Genomic DNA, 20,972 nt, shown 5'->3' with positions numbered 1-20,972 from the left:
CAAGATATAAATAAGGAGCAGCATCATTTACCTGGACAATTTGTTTAATTTTTATCAAATCATTAAGGACCATGTCACATAAGACGATCCCCTCTTCCATCGCAGCCATTCTTGCACCCAGAGGGTCAAAATCACCTTGATTCTAAAAAAGATACAGCATTGTCCAATACAACTGAGTCTTCATGATTGGTTCTTAATGAACAAACATGCTAAAAACACTCACCCGCACTGCATCCACGTCTACTGTTTCGTTGGACCCATTAATAAGCTTTGGTTTATCTGCAATAATGAGTGAACAGTACATGTAAATCAATTTTAAAGGGAAGGGGGGGTCTTTAAAAATAGATTTTTCAGGTTTCCTGACCTGCTTGCAGTGCCATAATGAAGTCTGGGTTTGGGTTAGCAACGCTGGGCTAAATTAACTGAGTTAATGACCGTCACATGCTGCTGGTCCATTTAGAGAATTCTGAATTACGAGAGCATTGAGGGTTTATTATTATTAAATTATGGGTTCCAAATAAATTAATATTTTGTTGCTGAATAACTAAGAAGTACCGTGGATTTCAGAATCTTTTGTGAATCATTTGAAAAGTGTGGAAAAAAAGTGCGACCAATGACTAAACCATTCACATGTTTCCCTATTGACAATAAAATAAACACAAAGTACAAAATAAATGTTAATGACTATTGTAACTGATTAAAATTGTATTTCCTATTTTGAGATCCTTGATAGATACCGTAATCAATCGCGTAATTCAGCCAGTCTGTTCCTGCCTGCAAATTCTGCCCGTTGTTTACATTTTAGACATAAACGTGAATAAATATAACACCTGTTAGACTGGAAAGACTGGTTCATTTATTCAGGTGAACTACAGTGTTCTCTCTATCACACGGGTGAGTTAAATTAAGAAAAAACACTTATATCCAAATTGTTCGCACTAAATTATTATCTCGTTTATTATTATAATCATATTAATAAAATATTGAATAACGGGTAAATATTTAAAAAAAAAAAAAAGATATGTTTTGTGACAGTAGTTATAGGTTGAATCTGAAATATGTGATAACGAGCTCCCCCTGTGCACTCCATGCCCCCATCCCGTGTCCCAATACTCTCCGGTCTCCGACCCCTTAAACACTTGCATTCTGTAGCATCGACAGCGTCATCAAATCTCATCAAAGCGCCCACTTCAACGGCTTAGGGCAAAAGAAATGTATATACTAATATGCAAATAAAGATACGTTCGAAAGTACGGGTTGTTGTCTCTCTTTGACATGTCCGAGTCCCCTAAGTAGTCCACATCATACGGAGGCCAGAGGGCATGGTCTGTTGAGGTGGGACTTTTATTTTGAAGTGTGATGTTCTTGTAGTTACGAGCCCATGGTTCGTGTTTCTATGAGGGACCATGCTGTAATTCTTCACTCATATGGGCCTGCGTGGGTTTGTTCGGTCTATAACTCTGTCCTCTCGTGTTGGTGGTATCGGTTCAGTTGGGGTCAGGGCTGTTTGTGAAGAGAAGATGAAGACAACTGTCCTGCGCTGGTTTTCCCCGACCTTAAACGGGCCTCGGTCTCAGACTCGATCACAAACCGCTCTCAGCTCAGGTGAGTGTAGCTCACATTAACATTCACTCTCACAGTACACGGGTATCGGCCACATAACACGCACAACACATAAGCCACGGTTTTAATGTGCGTCGTACCCGCATTCGTGCGACTCAGCTGTTTTCCAGCTGTCAGGGTCAGTTCTGTGGCCCTAGAGGGCGCTATTTTATAGCATTTATGACAACTGCCGTCACTCATTACCAATATGATCTAATTTATTTTCAACTACTAAGTTTTACATTTTTAATATTTTTTTTCAATAGTTAATCATCTCATTTAACATTTTTTGGCCTGTGTATGATTTGCTCCTACGTCATCTCATCCTTTAGGTTATGGAAAATCTTCCAATGAGATGACAGTATAGAGTAAACGAAGAAGTGTGTCTCATCTGTGGATGCTCCTTGGGACTCTCCTGTCTCGGTACATGCGGACCTGTTTTTAGAACATAGTCATGCATAGTACAACTAACAATGAAGGGCTTCCAAAGGAAAAAAAATAGATAAATAAATAAACCAGAGATAAAAAAAAAAATCTACAGAAGTAGAGATTAAAATGTGTTACAAGGTTAAAAAACTAAATCATGTCTCAAAATAGGCATAAAAATATAATAGCAATAGATACCGAAATAACAAAGAACAATGTGCAAATACAAATGTGCAGAAACTGAGCAGAAAATAGTTATGAATGATTAATATTCAGTGAAAAGACTTTATAGAGAGCTATTATTGACATAAAACATACGTAGTCTGCACCTTTGGAATCTCGCTTTCTTTCTCTCATGTGTGAACTTTAACAAAAAGGATCACAAATTTCTGGTATCCTTTTTTTTTTGTTTGTTTGTTTAAGAAATCGTGATACCATTGTGCTTTATGTTACTTAATATTACCTAATATTGAAGGCTAGGTTTATTACTGTATCACATTGCTTTCATTTGTTTTTCCCCTTCAGACAATTCCTGGATATGGACCCTGTCCCAGTACAGGATATCTGCAATTTTTAATAAAATGTATTGTAGCGCACATATGGAATTAATGCTCTTTATTAAACTGGTCCCTGTCTAATGCCAGAGAAAGCAAGAAAAACACAAACATACATAAACACATACACATGTACAAATCTCAGTAGAAAGTGAGATTTAAAAAAAGTGTAGTGTGTATGTTTTAGTGACATGTTGTTGTGAGGTTTCAGACTCCAACCAACTGAATGCTGCACTCACACTCCTTCCATTTCAAGCTGCCACAAGGTAAAAACACAGTTAGAAGAGGACCTTTTCCCTGTGTTGACATGAAGGGCTCATTCTGAGTCTGTGATTCTATTTATATTTTGTGTTGCTTCTGTGACATCATGAAGTTCCTCTATCATTGTGTGATTTGTTTGTTGTTTCTTCTGAAATACAGATTCTGGAGTTCAAATCCTAAACTCGACAGTAAAGGCTTTGAAAGATGGGCAGGTTGTGGCTGTTCCTACTGACACGATTTACGGCCTGGCGTGCTTGGCTCAGAACTCAGAAGCCATCAAGAGAGTGTATGATATCAAAGGAAGAAATGGCAGTAAGCCTTTGGCCATTTGTGTGGGAGAAATACAGGACATCTATAAGTAACTATTCCGTTGTTTCGTATCACTACAATGTGCTGTTGTAGTTGTTTGGACATAACTAACACACATTGATCCACAGGTACTGCAAAGTGGTTGTAAAAGAAGAGCTGCTTGAAGATCTTTTTCCTGGTCCAGTTACCCTGGTCCTTGAAAGATCTGAAACGTTGAACACTGACCTCAATCCATTTACCAAGGTGATTATCTGATTTTAAGGAGCAGTAAGTCATTTTCTCAAATGATTTTTCTTCACTTTATGAAACATTAAACCAACATCTAGTGGCCTTGATGTGCCATATCCTGTATTAATTCTGTTTTAATCATGGCAGCCATCATGCCCTATGATGCATATACATTTTCCCCTGGGACTACAAACAACTTTATTATTCATCTTCTTCAAGTACTTGAAGAAAACAAGAATAATAATAATCAGGTTTTATGTATAGTTTACTACATATTTTGGTATAAATATCTTATTGCTCCTTTAAACTATGCTAGTTTTATAATAGCTGCCAAATAACTTGTCATGGTTTCCCACAGATTTGCTTGCACATGTGGACAAAATTGTTGGTACCCTTCTGTTAAAAAGTGAAAGAAAGAAAAACCCACTGAAATAACTTGAACCTGCCAAAAGTAATAAATAAATTTACTGAAAAACAACTAATGAAAATCAGACGTTGCATTTGATTTGTGGTTCAACAGAATAATTTAAAAAACAACATAATGACACGGTGGTGCAGCAGGTAGTGTCGCAGTCACACAGCTCCAGGGACCTGGAGGTTGTGGATTCAATTCCCACTCCGGGTGACTGTCTGTGAGGAGTTGATGTGTTCTCCCCGTGTCTGCGTTGGTTTCCTCCGGGTGCTCCGGTTTCCTCCCACAGTCCAAAAACACACATTGGTAGGTGGATTGGCGACTCCAAAGTGTCCGTATGTGTGTGTGTCTGTGTTGCACTGTGAAGGACTGGCGCCCCCTCCAGGGTGTATTCCCACCTTGCGCCCAATGATTCCAAGTAGGCTCTGGACCCACCGAGACCCTGAACTGGATAAGCGGTTACAGATAATGAGTAATGAAACTGGCCCCTGGACAAAAATGATGGTACCAAGGTACTAAGGTATGTCCTGTAATTAGTATTGTGGGTGTCTTCAAACTTGTAACCGGTCTATCTGCCTCTTTAAAGTGTGAAACATAGTCACTGTGCTGTTTGGTATCATGGTGTTCACCACACTGAACATGAACCACAAAAAGCTAAGAGTTGTCACAGGAGATTAGAAAGAAAATTATAGACAAACACATTAAAGGTAAAAGTTATAGTACCATTCTCAATCAGCTTAATGTTTCTGTTACCCAAGTAGCTAGATGTTCCTGTTATTACAGTTGCACATATTATTCAGATGTTTCTATGAAAATATTGCCAACCAGATGCAGAAATGAAGCACACAAAAAAGAATAGTATATTAATAAGATTAATGAGGTTGTGCAACAAAATATAAAGTTAAGGGTACCATCTTTTTTTTGTTTGTTTGTTTGTTTTTTGTTTTTTTTGTCCAGGCCAGTTTCATTAGCTTGTTTTGTAAAATGATTCTGTTGAAGTACAATTCAAATGCAATGTCTAATTTTCATTACGTACAGAAGGGTACCAACAATTTCGTCCATGTGTTAATGTTTGTATGTGTCACTGTCCTCTAGCTTGTAGGAGTCCGTATCCCAGACCACCACTTCATGAGACACTTGTGTCAGATGTGTGATGAGCCCCTTGCCCTGACCAGTGCCAATGTTAGTACACAAGCCAGCACTGTAGCTGTTCATGTAAGTACAGACATGTATGGTATGTATAGCTTTATCCTCTATCAAGCAAATTATTTATGGGTTTGCATTTTTATTATGTGCTCCAAAACTAGGAGTTTGAAGATCTGTGGCCAAGACTAGCTGTTGTAGTGGACGGCGGCCCAATTGGAGATCAGAGTCGTCTGGGATCAACAGTTGTAGACCTCTCTGTGCCTGGTAGATACCGGATCATAAGACCTGGATGGTGAGTGTGACAAAATCATAACTTTATAGGAGAATGAAAAAACTTTTAACGTTTTGAGAAACTATTTAAGAAGAGTATGTTCCAAGCAATTTAGAGCATTTTTTGGCTTCAGTGGTGGTGAAACACAATAATATTGAATAACCTTAATTATTTAAATACAGTGACATCCGTCATTGGTGTGGGATATTAGTCACCAAGTGAATAGTGCATTCTTGAAATTGGTGCATTGGAAGCATGAAAATGGGAAGGCATATGGGTTTGGAAAACTTTGATTAGGGTAAAATTGTAAAGGCTAGAAAACTGGGTCAGATTATCTCTAAAATGGCAAGACTTGAGGGTTTCTTCCGACATGCAGTACTTTGTACCTGGCACAAGAGTAGCACATCTGGCTCAATCCTACATTAATGTGGATGTTAGCTTGACACATGCCACCTACCTAAACATTGTTGCAGATCACCCCTTAATGGCAGTAGTATTCCCAAATGGCATTAGATTTTTTTAAGCAAAGTTCTATCACACTGCAAAAATGGTTTAGGAATTTTTCTCCTTAAAAATTCCCCAGATCTTAATCAAGCTTGATCAAGCATCTGTAGGATGCACTAGACAAAGCAGTACAATCCATGGAAACCACACCTTGCAATTTACAGGACTTAAAATGTCTTGATATGCCAGATACCACAGGACACCTTCTGAGGTGTTTTGGAGCCTATTCCCTGATGAATCCAAGCTGATTTGGCAGCACAATGGGGACCTACTTAATATTAGGTGGCTGACAGGTTTATGTCACAAAACGAAAAACATCAAAAAGTAGTGATGTACACGGGTTCTGTCAAAACAGTTCTGACACAGAGGAACATACACCTAGCCCTCCACCAGAAACGTGATTCATCAGACGCTACCGTCCACTGCTCAGTGTTCTAGTTATGATGGTCATATGCCTAATATATATGCTTTCAGCAGTGGACGGGGTTCGGCTTGGGTACACTATCTGGTCAGTGGCAACACAGCCTCAAACGCAGTGTGCAGGGTCTTGACAAATTTCTTTTACATCTAGCATGATGCAACTGAGATGCTGCCACTGCTTTTTGTGAACTGTGTAAGGCACACCACACAAACAGGAAATGGTACCCCCACCACACTCCACAGAACAATTGCTCACCCAGTTTTGTCAGTTGGTTTAATGTTAGTCTTGGCTGATTTAATTTATTATAATTACACTTAAATTTCTATTCACTTCTGCTGCTTGAGCATCAGAGGTTTCTCATTCTGATTTCTCTCTCTCTCTCTCTGTCTCTCACAGTGCTTATTCAGCTACAGTTGCTGTGCTTGAGAACAAATATGGATTATTGGAGGATTCTGTTAGTTAATTTAGCTAAAAGCATACAGCCAGTGAATGATGCAGAACAGCTGAATTGTTAATGATTGGACTGAAAAGCCAATGGGAAGTTACCATCATTATCTCAGGACGGAGATTTAAGGTCCTCCAAGAGAATATTTTTTGAATATAACTTGGGTTTCAGGTATCATCTGGCTTTAGATTTTTTATACCACATGCAATAAAAAATAAACCTTGGGAATCCTGGATATTTAACTTTTTAAAATCTGCCCCTAAAAGGGACGTATATGCTGGTGTCTCTGGTTTGTTTATGTTCAGAAGCTCCACTGTTTTAAGGTGGAACCGCATATGTGAGGGGAAAAGAAAAAAACACGTTTGTACATGGCTGAAGTTTAAATTGTCTTTTATTCACTGTTTGAATTACCACAGAAACTAATTTGTAACTTGAGTTGTTTCGCTTTGTAGCACGTTCTTTAATGAAGTTAGTGGTCTCCAGGATTTGGAAATATTTCCACCTTAAATAATGTGAAACATCAAAAAAAAAAGTCAATACCTACCGTATGGAGCAGGAATAAAGCAATTTCCTCATCTCAATTGTCAAAAATGTCCAGATGCCATTTCCCTGCTGTGAGCAGAGATAGAGGAAACCTAGCAGAGCAGACTGAGACATTATTTTTTTTTTAACATTTACAGACACTGGGGCTTCATCATAAACACATTAGACTGGTTTCAAGCTAGCATATGGTGAGGAAATATCTTCAATATTTTATAGTGGGTTATTTTTATTTCTTGGTCTTTTTAATAAAATCAGGAATGTGACCTTAATGTGTTTAATATTTGTTAAGGTTTGGATTTTTTAAATCTGTATTTATTGCAGTTTTATTTATTTATATATATATATGCCAGAGCTGTTCAACTGGGAGGACTACGTTGCATTGAGGACCAACAGCATTTTCTTTTAAATAAACACGCACATAATTTCTACTTGTGTTCCACCTTGACAAATATTTGTAAATAAATACAAATTTAAAAAGTGGCTTATATTTAATTTGACATTGTATGTTATTTTTAGTTATCAGAATGAACTGATTAGTTGGTCCTGTGTTGTTTGCTGAAGAATATGACTGGTGAGATTACATTAAGTGAATGCCATAATGGCATTAGCATTGTTTTGTTTATTATTTGGTTTAATTCTTTGTCAAGGTTGAGTAGAATGGTTTTGAGGATCATGTTTCTAAAAACAGTTAAAGGGTGCTACTGTTCAGCTTACTTTAACCTCATATCATTACAGATGTTGCCTTCCATGAGCTAAGAGTTCCTGTTCTGTTTACAAAACTTACAACACATTGAGTGCTGCTCTTGTTGTTTATTATTTGATTATGTCACAAATTGTATAGTTGAAGGAGGACTTTAGGACCTAGAGGGAGAATTGGGGCAAAGTTTAGATGCAGATATCTAATTGTATTTTTATCTCTGATACAGAGTAGTCTGTATGAAGTGGAAAGAAATGTCCTCTTATTCCTTTTAATATAATATTCAATTAATAATAACAAATAATATTTATAAAAATGTTTATAAACTTAATAGTTTGTGTAAGTTATATAATTATAGAAGCATGTGGCCTAATTTACTAAAAGTTAACCATGTTTGCAGCATCTTAGACGTGTAATGCATACAACAGTGGCTGGATTTATATTGAGAAATTTAACACCTCTTTAATACAAATTAGTATTTTGTTGGGTCCAGTAAAGAACAGATAAATAATTTAAATTCATTCTTTCATTTTGAAGGACAGCTGTGTTTTGGAATCTACGTATTTATGGGAAATAAATACAAAAATATCTTTGTAAAGTCAAAATCAATATCTGCAGTTATTTCAGTGGTGCATTATGTAACAGTTGTGGAAGGCCTTTTTCTTTCAATGTCTACAAGGCCTCAACACTGGCAGACACACTATATACTTGTGGTATTATCTGTCCTTGATTTTTCATCATTGTTTTTTCCCCCAAACTGCTCTGAACTGAGTCTGTGTCCATGTGTCTGAAATCTGTGATTGTTCTGGACGGTCAGGGGAAAGGTTCTGGTGATCCACCTGAAATTTTTAGAGATTGATGTGTGTGTTCTTGAATATCCCATATACATTGTCCTTGGCTTGTTTATTTAGTAGTCTATGTCTCTCACACACTAAAGCTCACATCTCACAGTTTTGTAAAAGTCCCATCCAGTCCTTGATTAAACCTCTAAAATTACATATTTAGAAGCTATTTCCCAGATATAAATACGCTTCACCTTTATTCGGTATTTGTGGACCTATAGCCTCCACCTGTCTCCACTTACATCTCTGCCACTTGTCTGTGCATCAAATGTCACATCCCACTTGACAGGATTAGTTCCATCGGTTCATGATGTAAGATCCACCCATTTGATATTGTCTTTGGATCACTGCAGTTTCAAAGCAAAAAATGTTCAGCCATGGAATTGACTGCTTATTTTGCACATTATGCATTTTCTAGCACATAGAAAACACCACATTAACATGTTAACAGGGTAAAAACTATGATTTTCACAGGTCGTCTTTACCTCCAACTAAAGCAACAACTGCACACTTCACATGAGCCATTGTTGTTTTTCTTTACTAAACTGCTCGACCCATCTTCTAGTCAGCTCTAAATAGAGATCAGGTTCATGAGGGTGGTAGTCCAAGTACAAACGTGTGACTGTCTTTTTGGGCACTGCCCTCTCAATCTGCGTGCCCTCATGCCACTCATTGAAGGACGTGATGGAGACAAGTTCTGGCCGAACATTCAGAGCTGCCTGAAGAGCAGTTTCGTAATATCGACCATTCACCCGGTTGCGAGTGTTGTGGTTGTTCCAGGGCCTGATGCTGGTGTCAATGTAGCCTGGCCCTACACTGGGCACAAATAATAGATTGTTGCCATCGCAAAAAGCCTTAATGCCCTTCCAGTTTTGATGTGAGGACCCATAAGAGAAGCCATTGGAAGCAAAGTAAGTATACATCCCATTAAAACCACCAGCAAGGATGTCATTTTTATGTCTCTCATCAACAATGAGGGCGATGAAAACTCCGTCATACGGTGTTCCACGCAGACTGTGTGAGCCTGTAACGGTCAGCAGCTCTGCCCAGGCCTCTGGAGGGGTCAGATAAGAGTCGTAGATGTAGAAAAGAGGCAGTGACTTCCCATTGCTGGTGCTGAAGCGGTAAAAAGCCCCATGGTCTCCATACCTGAATGCACACAAAAAAAGAACAGCTTTAATTTTTTACAATCTTCTTTTCCACATAGCAGCAAAAACTGGAAAGGTTTTAATCTACAGCTGAATATTTATGAGAGCTGCACTTGTGCCATGGCTTGGAAAGACGCATTTCTGGAGAATTCCCACATCTCTCTAAATGTTTTACAGAATCAGATCAGACACAGTTTTCACTTATAATGCCTTACACAACAGCAAAGCACTGCACTCACTAAGACACTCTGTCTTCTATTACTGCTACTGCATTATTGAAAGTATAGTGCTGCTGTTCCTGCCTGTTAAGTATGTTCAGTTTCATTACAAAGAGACAAGGGACCATATGGGGACAGTGCTTGTTAAAATCGATTAGGCTATCATTCATTTACTGATACTATATTGACACAAGTGTTGGGACACCTACACATTACACCATCTATAGGTTTTTAAAGATATCCCGCCCCCATCCCCCTTTATGGCTATAACAGATTCAATTCTTCTGGGACAATTTCCTTCCAAATTTTAGAGTGTTTCTGTGAGAATTTTTGCCTGTTCACCCACAACAGCATTTGTGAGGGCAGACACTGAAACTGGTTGAGAGCGCTGGGTTCGCAATCTCATTCTAGTTCTAGACATCAGCACTCAGTGACCCCACTCCACAAATTAAAGTGGTCTGTCACTTTGAGGCTGAGTTGCTATGGTTGCTAAATAATTCCATTTTTAAATAATACCACTTACAGTTGGTCATGGTGCATTTAGTAGGGCAGAAAATTCACAAACTGACTCAACAGTGGCATCTGCATGGTTAGGTGCCCATGGCAAATAGACTGAATGAGACACCTCAAATCAAAGATGAGTAGATGTGTCCCAATATGTTGTTCATATATTCATTCATTCACTCATTTATCATCTTTGACCTCTTATCCAGTTCAGGGTCGTGGTGGGTCTGGAGCCTACACAGAATCACTGGGCACAAGGCAGGAACACACATAGTTGTTCATATAGTTTTAACTGTAAACCCACAAATCAGAAAGATCCCATTTAAAATGTACCAGTCCTAAAAGAGATAAAGCATTCCATTCAAATTATTTAGAAAAATATGACTGTCAGGGCGGCACGGTGGCACAGCAGGTAGGTGTCGCAGTCACACAGCTCCAGGGGCCTGGAGGTTGTGGGTTCGATTCCCACTCCAGGTGACTGTCTGTGAGGAGTTGATGTGTTCTCCCCGTGTCCGTGTGGGTTTCCTCCAGATGCTCTGGTTTCCTCACACAGTCCAAAAACACACATTGGTAGGTGAATTGGTGACTCAAAAGTGTCCATAGGTGTGAGTGAATGTGTGTGTGTGTGTGTGTTGCTCTGTGAAGGACTGGCGCCCCCTCCAGGGTGTATTCCTGCTTTGCGCCCAATGATTCCAGGTAGGCTCTGGACCCCCGCGACCCTGAACCAGATAAGGGTTACAGATAAAGAATGAATATGACTGTCACACACCAAGGGATGTATCCTTATCCTTTATCCTGTGGAATATAAGACTAAATATAAGATCAAATGTGATGTATAATAATGTAATAAATGTGAATAGATAGTCTAAAATAAGCCTTAAGGTGACATAAGCTTGCCTGAGACAACCAAGTAAACAAGCATATTATATTTTCTGTTTCTGTTCAATATGTTATTCATTTGTATATCGTCCCAATACTGTTTTTACTATGTCCTAGACCAGGTTGTAACACATAATATCATGTTTTCACTGAAACAAGATAATTAAGAATTATGAATGTATGAAGACTCAAAATTTCAAACCAACCTGTCAATGATGTATTTGATATTGTCATGAACAGTTCGATCAGTTCTTCCTTTGTACGGCTGAATGTGGAACGCCACCTAAGTAGTACAAAGAAAACTATGGCATAAATTTTTACCTTTATTTTTCTTCCCAGATATTTTTCTTTGTGATTTGGAGGTACCTTGCACCACAGACTGACAAACTGCTCTGTGGTCATTTTTCTCATTCCATTCCATTACCATTCATTTCTTTCGATGCCCAGCTGCGTTATATGAAATGTCTATTACATGTAAAAGTACTGAATACTTCAGTCTGTCCTTGATGTGTTCAATAAGCTTTTGATAAAACGAGGTAAAAAGCTGTTGACTCACCAAAGAAAAAACCTCAGCAAAATGTGATTTGGACATATTCAGATCTGTATTCAGATGCTTAGAGCTGCTGCACAATAAATATCTTTCCTGTGTAAAGAAAAATTCTTCCTGTCTTTTGATGTTCTGGGAAAGATAAGCGTTGCAGATTGGGTCCTTGCTGACTTTAATCTCTTTTACTGCAGTTGAAAGCTTTCTTTGCCGTCAGCAGGAATGGCCTCCTATGACCAACAGCAGCATAAGCTATTTTCACAGGTATTCTATTAGCCACAGTTGGCTCTTACCTTGAGCTTATTGTGTACAATGTACGAAGTATGTGAAAGGAATTCACTCAACTCAAGATATGTTCTGGAGGAAATGCCTGAAGTTTGTTTTAATTAATCTATTTGGACATGACAGAGCCTTTGGAATGATGTGGCATATATCATCCCTGTCCAAATAAAATTTAAATAAATAATGTCTCCGTTTTCTTTTTCTACATCTTTTGACCACAATAAACCCTTTTTGGTGGTGTCTTAATTTGTCTTAATTGGTGGTGTGGTGGTGTGACAGTGAAGTCAACGTTTCGGGGACCAGTTCAGTCCTCGCCATGGGTCACTGTGTGGAGTTTAGTGTTGTCTCCACCAATCCACCTCCAATTTGCTGGGAGTTGTACAGGTTAGTGCAGTACTCATGCCTTTCCCAAGCCATGAGGGAATAGATGGGTTGTGTCAGAAATGACATAAAACCTATGGCAATTTGACTGAGCAGTTGATGTGCAGAGTGACTGTACTGTATATTTTATAATATTTGATAACAGCTGACTACAGTGACTGGACTGTATTTGCAACTTTAATAAAAAAAAAATTTAAGGCTTTGCCTTCTCATTTTGGACAGAAACAACTGGTAAACGGAATATTAAGAGAACTCCAGATAAAATGTAATAAATAAAAAAAACTATCAAGCTCACAGGTTTTTCAGAAATATTTTCTTTACTACATGGTTTCAGTTTAAAAAATCCTTCCTCTATGTTGTCTTCATGTCTATTCTGTATTATCTACAGTGAGTGTCCTTCATAAGGACTCTCATTTGAGTTAAACCGACGCCGAGTTTGCTGCTGCAATTGTGTTGCCTTTATCTCCTAATGCAAGAACTGTAATCCCATCAGGCCTTTATTCGTTGGGGAGTGAGAGTGCTGCAGTCTCTAGAAGGATCAGCAGAACACTTAAGACTAAGATTACATGTCATCAGTGTGAGAGACGTATTCTTGGGGTCAATAATAGTGAGGGGAAACACTGGGGTAAAATGGTTGTGTGAGGTACTGAGTGTAGCCATTAGGGAGATGGATGTCAACACCTCAGCACTCAAACCCAATTAGAGTAACATCAGTCCACTGAAGACATGTTCCTCATGAAAGCCTCCTAATTCAATTACTCTCAGAGAACCCATCTCGGCTGTGTTTACCCACTGTCTACCATAACTGTACTAATTAGCCATATTAGGATTAATAATAGATTTAAGATAATGAGATACTGGATATTAGGTAACACAAAGAGTCTACTGCTGTGTTGAATGTGTTTGTGTTGAACCTGTATGTGGCATTTATCTGGTAGTTCCATTTAAAGGTGTTGGAGGGTAGAGCAGTAAGATGTTATATGATGTGCTGAAGTAGGCATATTGAGCCCTCATTTACAGTTACTGCTGCTGCACCTCTCTCCTCCTGAGATGCAGCTCCTTATGTCAAGTTGACACTGAGGTAGAAAGGCACTAATGGATGGAAGTGGCACAAGCCACTTTATGAAAGCACAAGCTTTTTTTTTCAGCCTGACACTTTGGATGAATGAGTGTGGGATCAGAGCGAGATGGAGGGGGCATTGGGGTGCTCTTATATTCATGTAGATAATGGAAAATAAGTACACAGTAATGGATTTTGATTGAATACCCATAATAGTCATTTCCAGACTTTGTGCATGCTTTTTCTCAACATTTGAAGTATATTGAGGATACATCCCTGGGAAATGAATAGTGCATTCATGTCGAACGTCCCTCAGACAAAAGCTTTCCTCAGGTAATTATGAATATTTGTTTGCTTACTGAGATATACATGTTATACCTGAGGGCAGCATTTCATCGGGTTAGTGAAACACCTGCCTTTATTTAGTCCTTGATTCTTTTCTGCTCAGTTGAGTGAAGCTGCTTAACAATCCAGCTCATGTTCCAGTCAGACATTAGAGAAGTTAAAGCTGAATACTTGATGGTACTGGAGAGACAATATACAGGATTACAGACACTGGCACACAAAGGCAAAAGCCTTGGTGGAAATGGCCAGGCTACCGCAAAGCTGAGTTATCCTCACAAAACACAGACCTTGAGTTGTGAGGACAAAATATGAAGAGTCCAAGCTCTGATTTGTTTCAGGCACGCAATTCACTGAAGCATGATGAATAGTGGTATTATTCATACAAGGGAATAGACGTGGACAAACAACTTGGAATTAGATTAGTATATATCAGAGATGTAAAGGGGAGCTCAGATAGCATGGTCTTGTTTAGGAGTTCATGCTTGGCACACTAACTAATCAAATTGTGAGTTGAGCATTACAGCATAATTCACCCACCCCAAAACCCCTCTGCGACATGCCCTAGTTACTGGCTATAACGCTCTGAGCCCCTCTGGGCTTGAAATGTTCAGGGAGGCAAAGGATGTCGCAGGGGCAACAACAGACACACTCCAGCAAGGTCACGTTATAAAGCATTTCACTGGTCTCTTTCTACGCACTTCAAAACTATTTCAAATGAGATTTCCTTATAAGGAGAGTGTCACTTTCACTACTGTTAATGATGTAAGCATGGCATCACTCCTCAGTGCATGCTCTCATTTGGTACTGCATGTTATCTACAGTTGATTGGACAACACTGAGAGTGTATTTCTAGTGTTCTCTCTTTCCCACAGTCATCACAATCACAGCAAAATCAAGGTTGATCATTAAATATTATTTTTCCAAGTCATTAAGGGCAGAATACTCCAAAAAAGCAGAAGATATGGTAATCGCACTACCCCTAACACACTCATGTCATCTTTTCACCTCAGCTCAGTAAAGTGAATAGCAAAAAAAAACATTGCTGTAACAGTCATGGGACATTCTTAAAAGTAGCAAACACCAAAAGGTTTCTTTGAGGTAATGCTTTAGTATTTGGGTGTCCAGAATTGAGGTGGGGTAACTTTCAATGCTTGTGGTAGGTTGAGGGCCAAAATTCAAACCAATAAACCAATAACAATGTCCAGTAGGTCTGCGATAGGTATACACTAAAGTATATTTTGATACTGAAGTAGTTTTTATAATGCTTTTTTTTATACCTTCTTAGACTAATCAAATTCCCAGCAGGATATTTCAAATCAAAAGGTTTTTCTTTTGTTTTATTAAGTACAGTGTTATGCAAAATGAACATACACTACAAAAAGATGTAGTGCAGATTAGACTGACAAACACTGAAATGTGGACCATCCATTTCATTAGAAATCTAAAAGAAATTCTTCAATGGCATCACTCCAAAGAACATTTTTAGCACCTTAATTCTAAGAATGTGTGTGTGTATGTGTGTGTGTGTGTGTGTGTGCCTACCCCTCTAGCATCCTGAGACATACTTGATAGGAGAGTTTAATCAAGGTCTGATGCACGGCTATATTTCACTATTGGACTACAGCCATGGCTCATACAACAACTTTTAATGTAAGAGGCAAATGACTTTAAATGGAAAGGTTGGCTTGACAATGAAATGCCTTTGTGCTGTGTGCAGTATTGCGCCAGGATGCATTTTAACAAGCAGTCTGTGGTGTGCAGTGTGTATTATTGATGGGGCTCAGCTGGGTAGAGCTGCCCTTATATGCCTTTCTGTCGTCACTCAGCGCGTTTCTCTCCTTCACACACACACACACACCACACTGTCCAACTGCTCAGTGTCAGCACACAATTGCATAGTGGTAACTCTGCTGTACAGCTGTTTAAACACACTTACAACAGCCCTGGGATTTTGCCTCATTGCTAACAAGCTCATACGCTCAACTTCAACATCCAGGAAGCCGCTGGCCAAAGCACCCAGAATCCATGCAGCTGCTACAGTACAACTCAGTACAGTAACAGAACTGTCATCAGCTGCCAGAGTTTGTGTTTGTACATACTCAGTTGGAAGAGTTCAGTGAACATCCAGAATGAAAATTTAAAAGCATGAGCTGGGGCCACAAAACATCTGCTCCTTCTCAGGGCCTCTCACGCTGCTCTGTACCTTATTGAGGAGTTCTGATGTTTCATGGGTTGAATTACGAAGGAATGTAACCCAAGCCATGGATTATGGTAGGTAAATATTTGATGAGGGCTTTTGTACAGTAGCAGAAAGGAAGTTCATGATGTATGGACCAATGGGAATGCCTTCAGTATTACTGCAATAAAACCTCTACATTGGCATGTATCTCACGTTAAAAAAACAAAGCTGCCATTTTAGAGAATGTTTGTTGGTTGGTTGGTTTTGGACAGCAACAGAATACAAATATCCACTAACAGATTGCAGGAATGTCCTATCATTCTTGCAATCTGTTAGTTAAAGATTCACTAATGTGGGGTGGCACATGCTTACCTTTAAACCATGCCGGATAGCTGCATCCAGGATCGATGGAACCAGGTCTTCAGTGGGTTCTCCGTGGTCATCAGCCAAGCCTGGAGGATACCAGGACAGCACCAGCACACCTTCACATAAAAATAAAAGAGCACACATACAGTGCATTATAAGTCATATAATATATATAAGAGTCAGTAAACAGTTAGTGAAAGAGCACTCTTGGAAGTATAGATACCAAAATCGTTTGCTTGGAGCAGTACCACTGAAAAGCTCCTTTTCATTTTCTAAAGAACTTTTCAGTTTGTTGTTCTTTGAAAAACTCAAGTCAAAACCATTGAACTGAAATTTGTTTTTTTTTGTTTTTTTAACGTTACACTTATATTACACATTTCTAGAAACCCAAGGACGCTCAGCATTTTCAAAGCATCACTCCAAAGAATTCTTCTGATACCACATTTTATGCTCAGTGGAACAGCAGGCTGTCGCAGAGTTTAAAAAAAAGATAATGAAATCATCTTTAGATTATACTTCGTTACCAAATTTTTGTGAACATATGCTTATTCAACTTTCTCTAATAGGTAGATTTCCAAGTTGAAAGCAAGTTGACAAAAAACAAAAAGTTGACAAAAATGGGGATTCATGTTTTTCTTTGACCATATGAGAAACTGAATATATGACTAAAATGTGTGCTAATTTATTCATTAGAAACAGTGTCTGTATATAGATATTCAGGCATATAATACACTTTGGTGAGCTTCTTTAACTAAATAGACATGTTGGCATCCGTTAGTGCCACTGGAGAGTTACATTACCTGCTGTTCCCATTAATTAAAAACAAGACACCTAACCCCACTGCTGGCCAAGCAGAGTGGTCTCATGTTCTCACTGTGGGGCTACACTTCACTCTGTCACTTTAGAAAGGGGTATTATAAAAAACACATCTAAGCACTCCCTTTTGTGTTTGTACTTTGATGCCACTGTTCCAGATACTGTACAGTAGCATAGACGTTTGGAGCTGTCCACATACTCAGTGCTGAATCTTCCAGCAAGCCCAGTGAGACACATTAAACCCCTTAAACATCATATTAACTATTGAGTTATTAAGGGATGAACAGCTGCTATATATTTTGCCTATTATAATTACTGCTATTACAGTGCTTCAGTACACCGTTAGAAAAACAGACACTTTTTTGGTACCTTTTGCCAACACTGTGGTGGTAACCTCAAGGGTAAACATACCAGTAATTTCAGTAAGGGAACATATCTATACCATATTCTGTATAGATCTATATATTCTGTAGATTTAAAAGTTGTGTTGATTTCAATTTTCCAATTTCAACTCGAGGGCTTGGAGTCTTACAATTGAATGTAGTCTTACAAATATTTCCCTCTCCTTCTGGAGAAGAGAATGTAATACATCTTCAGGGAACGAAACTGGATTTCAAACCACTGTTGTACCTTTAAATATTTACACTGTTTTTGTCTGAGAGTGTATGTCAATATGTTATATTTTAGCATGCATTCATGAAGTTATTGTTGTATAGAATATTGCTATATAAATTACGGTATATTTATATATGTATTAGTTGTCTATCTGTTATACTTTTTTAATGATCCCTCCTATTTAATGTTATACATTTTTACAGATTTTAACTGTCCTTTAAATATGATGTACACAGCATTTCAAACTACACTTCACTGACAGGACATGCTACAAATCATGTCTAGAAACTTACCAAAAGTGCAGCACAACACTAGGGTCTCAAATGACTGCTGAACCACCATAAGAGATTTATGAATCCTGGTTTAATCTTAATCTGGCTCCAAGTTTAGTTTGGTTATTAGGTATTAAGTTTTGTTCAGCGGATGATCTCCTCTGTGCGCTGCATTCCAGGACCGGGTTTAATCCTGTCTGGCTGTCTACCTTAAACCTTCATGCCAAGAGGATACCATGGATGTAATATAGTGAACATTGTGATCATTATCAGGTACTGCATTGAGTGCTATCACACCAGAGAATGCAGTTCCACTGTTCCACTGCTCAGTGCTGGGGGGTTTGCGGTATTCTAGCCAACAGTTATTTGAATTCACTAATATATTTGGGTTGTCTCAGATTCTTCTGTCATTCAGAACTATGAAACTGATATGGAATTGGTGTAGTCATGAGAGGGGAGTGTATACCTAGTGTATGGGGTCAAGGGGTAGGTAACTTGGGTCTAGAGACTCTGGGGGTGTAATGGTTATTTCAACAGTAGTATTTGCAGCTTAAACTGTACTGTACCTGTCGCTGCTGCTGCAATTTGCTCCATATGGGACTCCAGCACCTCAGGGTCTCTGGAGCTGTACGTGCCCAATTCGGGGTAGAAACTAGACGCGATGTCCTCTGGGGGTGCATGCCTTCCTCGCGGATAACTGGCGGCGATTTTGGGGTCCCAGTGTGGCACCAGAATGTGGTCCCAGTGCACGTATCTCTCGTCCATCTGTGGGTTTCCGTACCACATGTAGTAGAAGATATGAACATCGTAGAAAATGCCTCTGTCCGGGCTAGACATGCGTTGAGCGGCTGATGGCTGACCGTCACTGGACACTGATCGCCGGTCAACTTTCTCTCCGACCACAGGCAGCACCTCTGCGCCCGGAGCGAGAGCGGAGAAGCCGTCAGTGGGCTTCAGAGTCCTTAAACCCATCAGAGTCCCGAGTACGAAGAGTGTGAAGAGAAACAGAGCCACGCACGCTCTTCTGCGCAGGCGAGCCATCGCGAAAAGTCTATGTTTCTCACTCTGTGTGAATTGGGCAGCTCTGATTTCGCAGATGACCAAGAAAATATGTAGCCTACCTTACACAGATGCCTACACCTGCCTTTCAAATTCGTCTGCTCACATCTACGCTCACTTTGGTCGAGTCTTTTATGCTGACACTGCAGCTCTGGACACTTCAGCCTACAGTGACCGCACTGTCGCTGATCCACACACTGCGCAAAGTCCGAGTGTCTCCTTAGCTCCATAAAACACACGCAGGTGCATCATTTACTGCCCCACAAGTAGACTAACGAACTCCTGCCCCATGCTCTTCCTCTTATACTCAGCGGCTGAGGACACTATTACAAACACATTGAAAAAAGGATGTAAGGAAACTGAGCTTGCGTTGGAGCATGCGCAGAGGCTCTTACCCTTCGGTACTTTATTCTTATCCCTTTAAGCCCACAGTCACAGGCTTTTGGTGTTCCGTGTCTCTGGCTTTGGCTCCATGCTGCAGCACAGACACGTAGCGAAAGGCTGTGAGAAATGTCCCCCTCCACGCGTTGTGAGCCCGTCTGCCTCTCTCTCTCTCTCTCTCTCACCCCCCCCCCCCCCCCCCCCCCCCCCACACACACACACACACACATTGTCGTGTTTACTTACGCGGCTGCGCAGCTTTCCCCTCAACTCCCTATGTTGAGCGGACAGTTTTTTTGCGTGCTCATTTACATTTTGTTTTCTGATTGGTCTGATTCTTGCAGCTTAATAAAAGCCTTCAGGTAAATGTCGAGGTGTTTAAGCCCTTTTGGACACGTCTAAACCCAAGAGAAGCACATACAGCTTAGTGGTCAGCCTCTGGAGAGAGAGAGAGAGAGAGAGAGAGAGAGAGAGAGAGAGAGACAGAGAGACAGAGAGACTGTAAGTGAGTGTGTGTGAGGGAGAGAGAGAGAGAGTGAGTGAGTGAGTGTGTGTGTGTGTGTGTGTGTGAGAGAGAGAGAGAGAGAGAGAGACAGACAGAGAGACTGTAAGTGAGTGTGTGTGAGGGAGAGAGAGAGAGAGTGAGTGAGTGAGTGAGTGAGTGAGTGAGTGTGTGTGTGTGTGTGTGTGTGAGAGAGAGAGAGAGAGAGAGAGATACAGTGATGATAATTCTGGTAGGGAGCATTCTGAATTGTTTTATATGCTGTGTTTAAAAAACAGTTGAAAAACGAAACTCCTTTAAAGTCTAATACTTTTTCACAGAACTTTACAGCTGTCTTTCTCAGTCATAAGTCTTGGATGAATGGGTCACTCTGCCTTCCTTCACCAGCAAAACACAATTATGTAAAACAGGTATTCTAGAACCAAGATAAGAAATTTGGTCATGGATTACAGTGTTTTTTTTTTTTTGTTTTTTTTTTTCAAGCTATAGCCTGAATACCCTAGTAACAATGAACTGCTGATCTATTTAATGTCCGTGTTTTGAAAACTAAAGGTACCAAAATTGACTTTTTGGATTGATGCCACAGAAGAACCAGTTTGATTACAAATGGACCTTTCAAAAGAGAAGTTGTTCCAAAGTGTTTTAACCATCTTTATTTTAAGAGGGTATATTAATATGAGCGTGTAATACATTGTTGCATGTTACTGAAGTCAGACAGTGGCCTGCACTGTTACTGTTCCATTATGGGGTACTGTGTTGG

The 20,972-nt window shown here is 39.5% G+C and overlaps 2 protein-coding genes across 3 annotated transcripts; one reads left to right on the top strand and one right to left on the bottom strand.

Moving 5' to 3' along the window:
* Positions 1-1,316: 1,316 nt before the first annotated feature.
* On the top strand, positions 1,317-8,284 carry yrdc (yrdC N(6)-threonylcarbamoyltransferase domain containing). Of its 2 annotated transcripts, XM_066683723.1 has the most exons (7): positions 1,317-1,335; positions 1,492-1,605; positions 3,003-3,201; positions 3,281-3,395; positions 4,888-5,007; positions 5,100-5,230; positions 6,531-8,284. In XM_066683723.1, exons 2-7 carry the CDS (start codon positions 1,521-1,523, stop codon positions 6,595-6,597), a joined length of 717 nt encoding a protein of 238 aa, XP_066539820.1. In that variant the 5' UTR covers positions 1,317-1,335; positions 1,492-1,520; the 3' UTR covers positions 6,598-8,284. The 2 variants fall into 2 exon arrangements, with proteins under 2 accessions (XP_066539820.1, XP_066539819.1); XM_066683722.1 differs by lacking the exon at positions 1,317-1,335 and having other exon boundaries at positions 1,364-1,605; positions 6,531-8,282.
* A 73-nt stretch (positions 8,285-8,357) lies between these two features.
* Positions 8,358-19,819, bottom strand: LOC136708858 (glycoprotein endo-alpha-1,2-mannosidase-like protein). Its single transcript, XM_066683721.1, has 4 exons — positions 18,837-19,819; positions 16,574-16,683; positions 11,617-11,693; positions 8,358-9,810 (listed from the first exon to the last, which is right to left on the bottom strand). The coding sequence occupies exons 1-4, from the start codon at positions 19,309-19,311 to the stop codon at positions 9,174-9,176; spliced, it is 1,299 nt and encodes a 432-aa protein (XP_066539818.1). The 5' UTR covers positions 19,312-19,819; the 3' UTR covers positions 8,358-9,173.
* Between the last annotated feature and the right edge of the window lie 1,153 nt (positions 19,820-20,972).

This window comes from Hoplias malabaricus, chromosome 10, assembly GCF_029633855.1.
Source record: "Hoplias malabaricus isolate fHopMal1 chromosome 10, fHopMal1.hap1, whole genome shotgun sequence".
Lineage (NCBI taxonomy): Eukaryota > Metazoa > Chordata > Actinopteri > Characiformes > Erythrinidae > Hoplias > Hoplias malabaricus.
The sequence above is the reverse complement of the archived record's forward strand: the minus strand, read 5'-3'. Positions and strand labels throughout refer to the sequence as shown.

Excerpts from the sequence above, each read along its gene's own strand:
- yrdc (XM_066683722.1), top strand. The coding sequence starts at position 1,428 with ATGGGCCTGCGTGGGTTTGTTCGGTCTATAACTCTGTCCTCTCGTGTT. Across the intron at positions 1,606-3,002 it reads ACAAACCGCTCTCAGCTCAG|ATTCTGGAGTTCAAATCCTA; the intron begins GTGAGTGTAGCT and ends TCTGAAATACAG. Across the intron at positions 5,008-5,099 it reads CCAGCACTGTAGCTGTTCAT|GAGTTTGAAGATCTGTGGCC; the intron begins GTAAGTACAGAC and ends CTCCAAAACTAG.
- LOC136708858 (XM_066683721.1), bottom strand. The coding sequence starts at position 19,311 with ATGGCTCGCCTGCGCAGAAGAGCGTGCGTGGCTCTGTTTCTCTTCACA. Across the intron at positions 16,684-18,836 it reads AATTGCAGCAGCAGCGACAG|GTGTGCTGGTGCTGTCCTGG; the intron begins GTACAGTACAGT and ends TTTTATGTGAAG. Across the intron at positions 11,694-16,573 it reads CTATCCGGCATGGTTTAAAG|GTGGCGTTCCACATTCAGCC; the intron begins GTAAGCATGTGC and ends TGTACTACTTAG.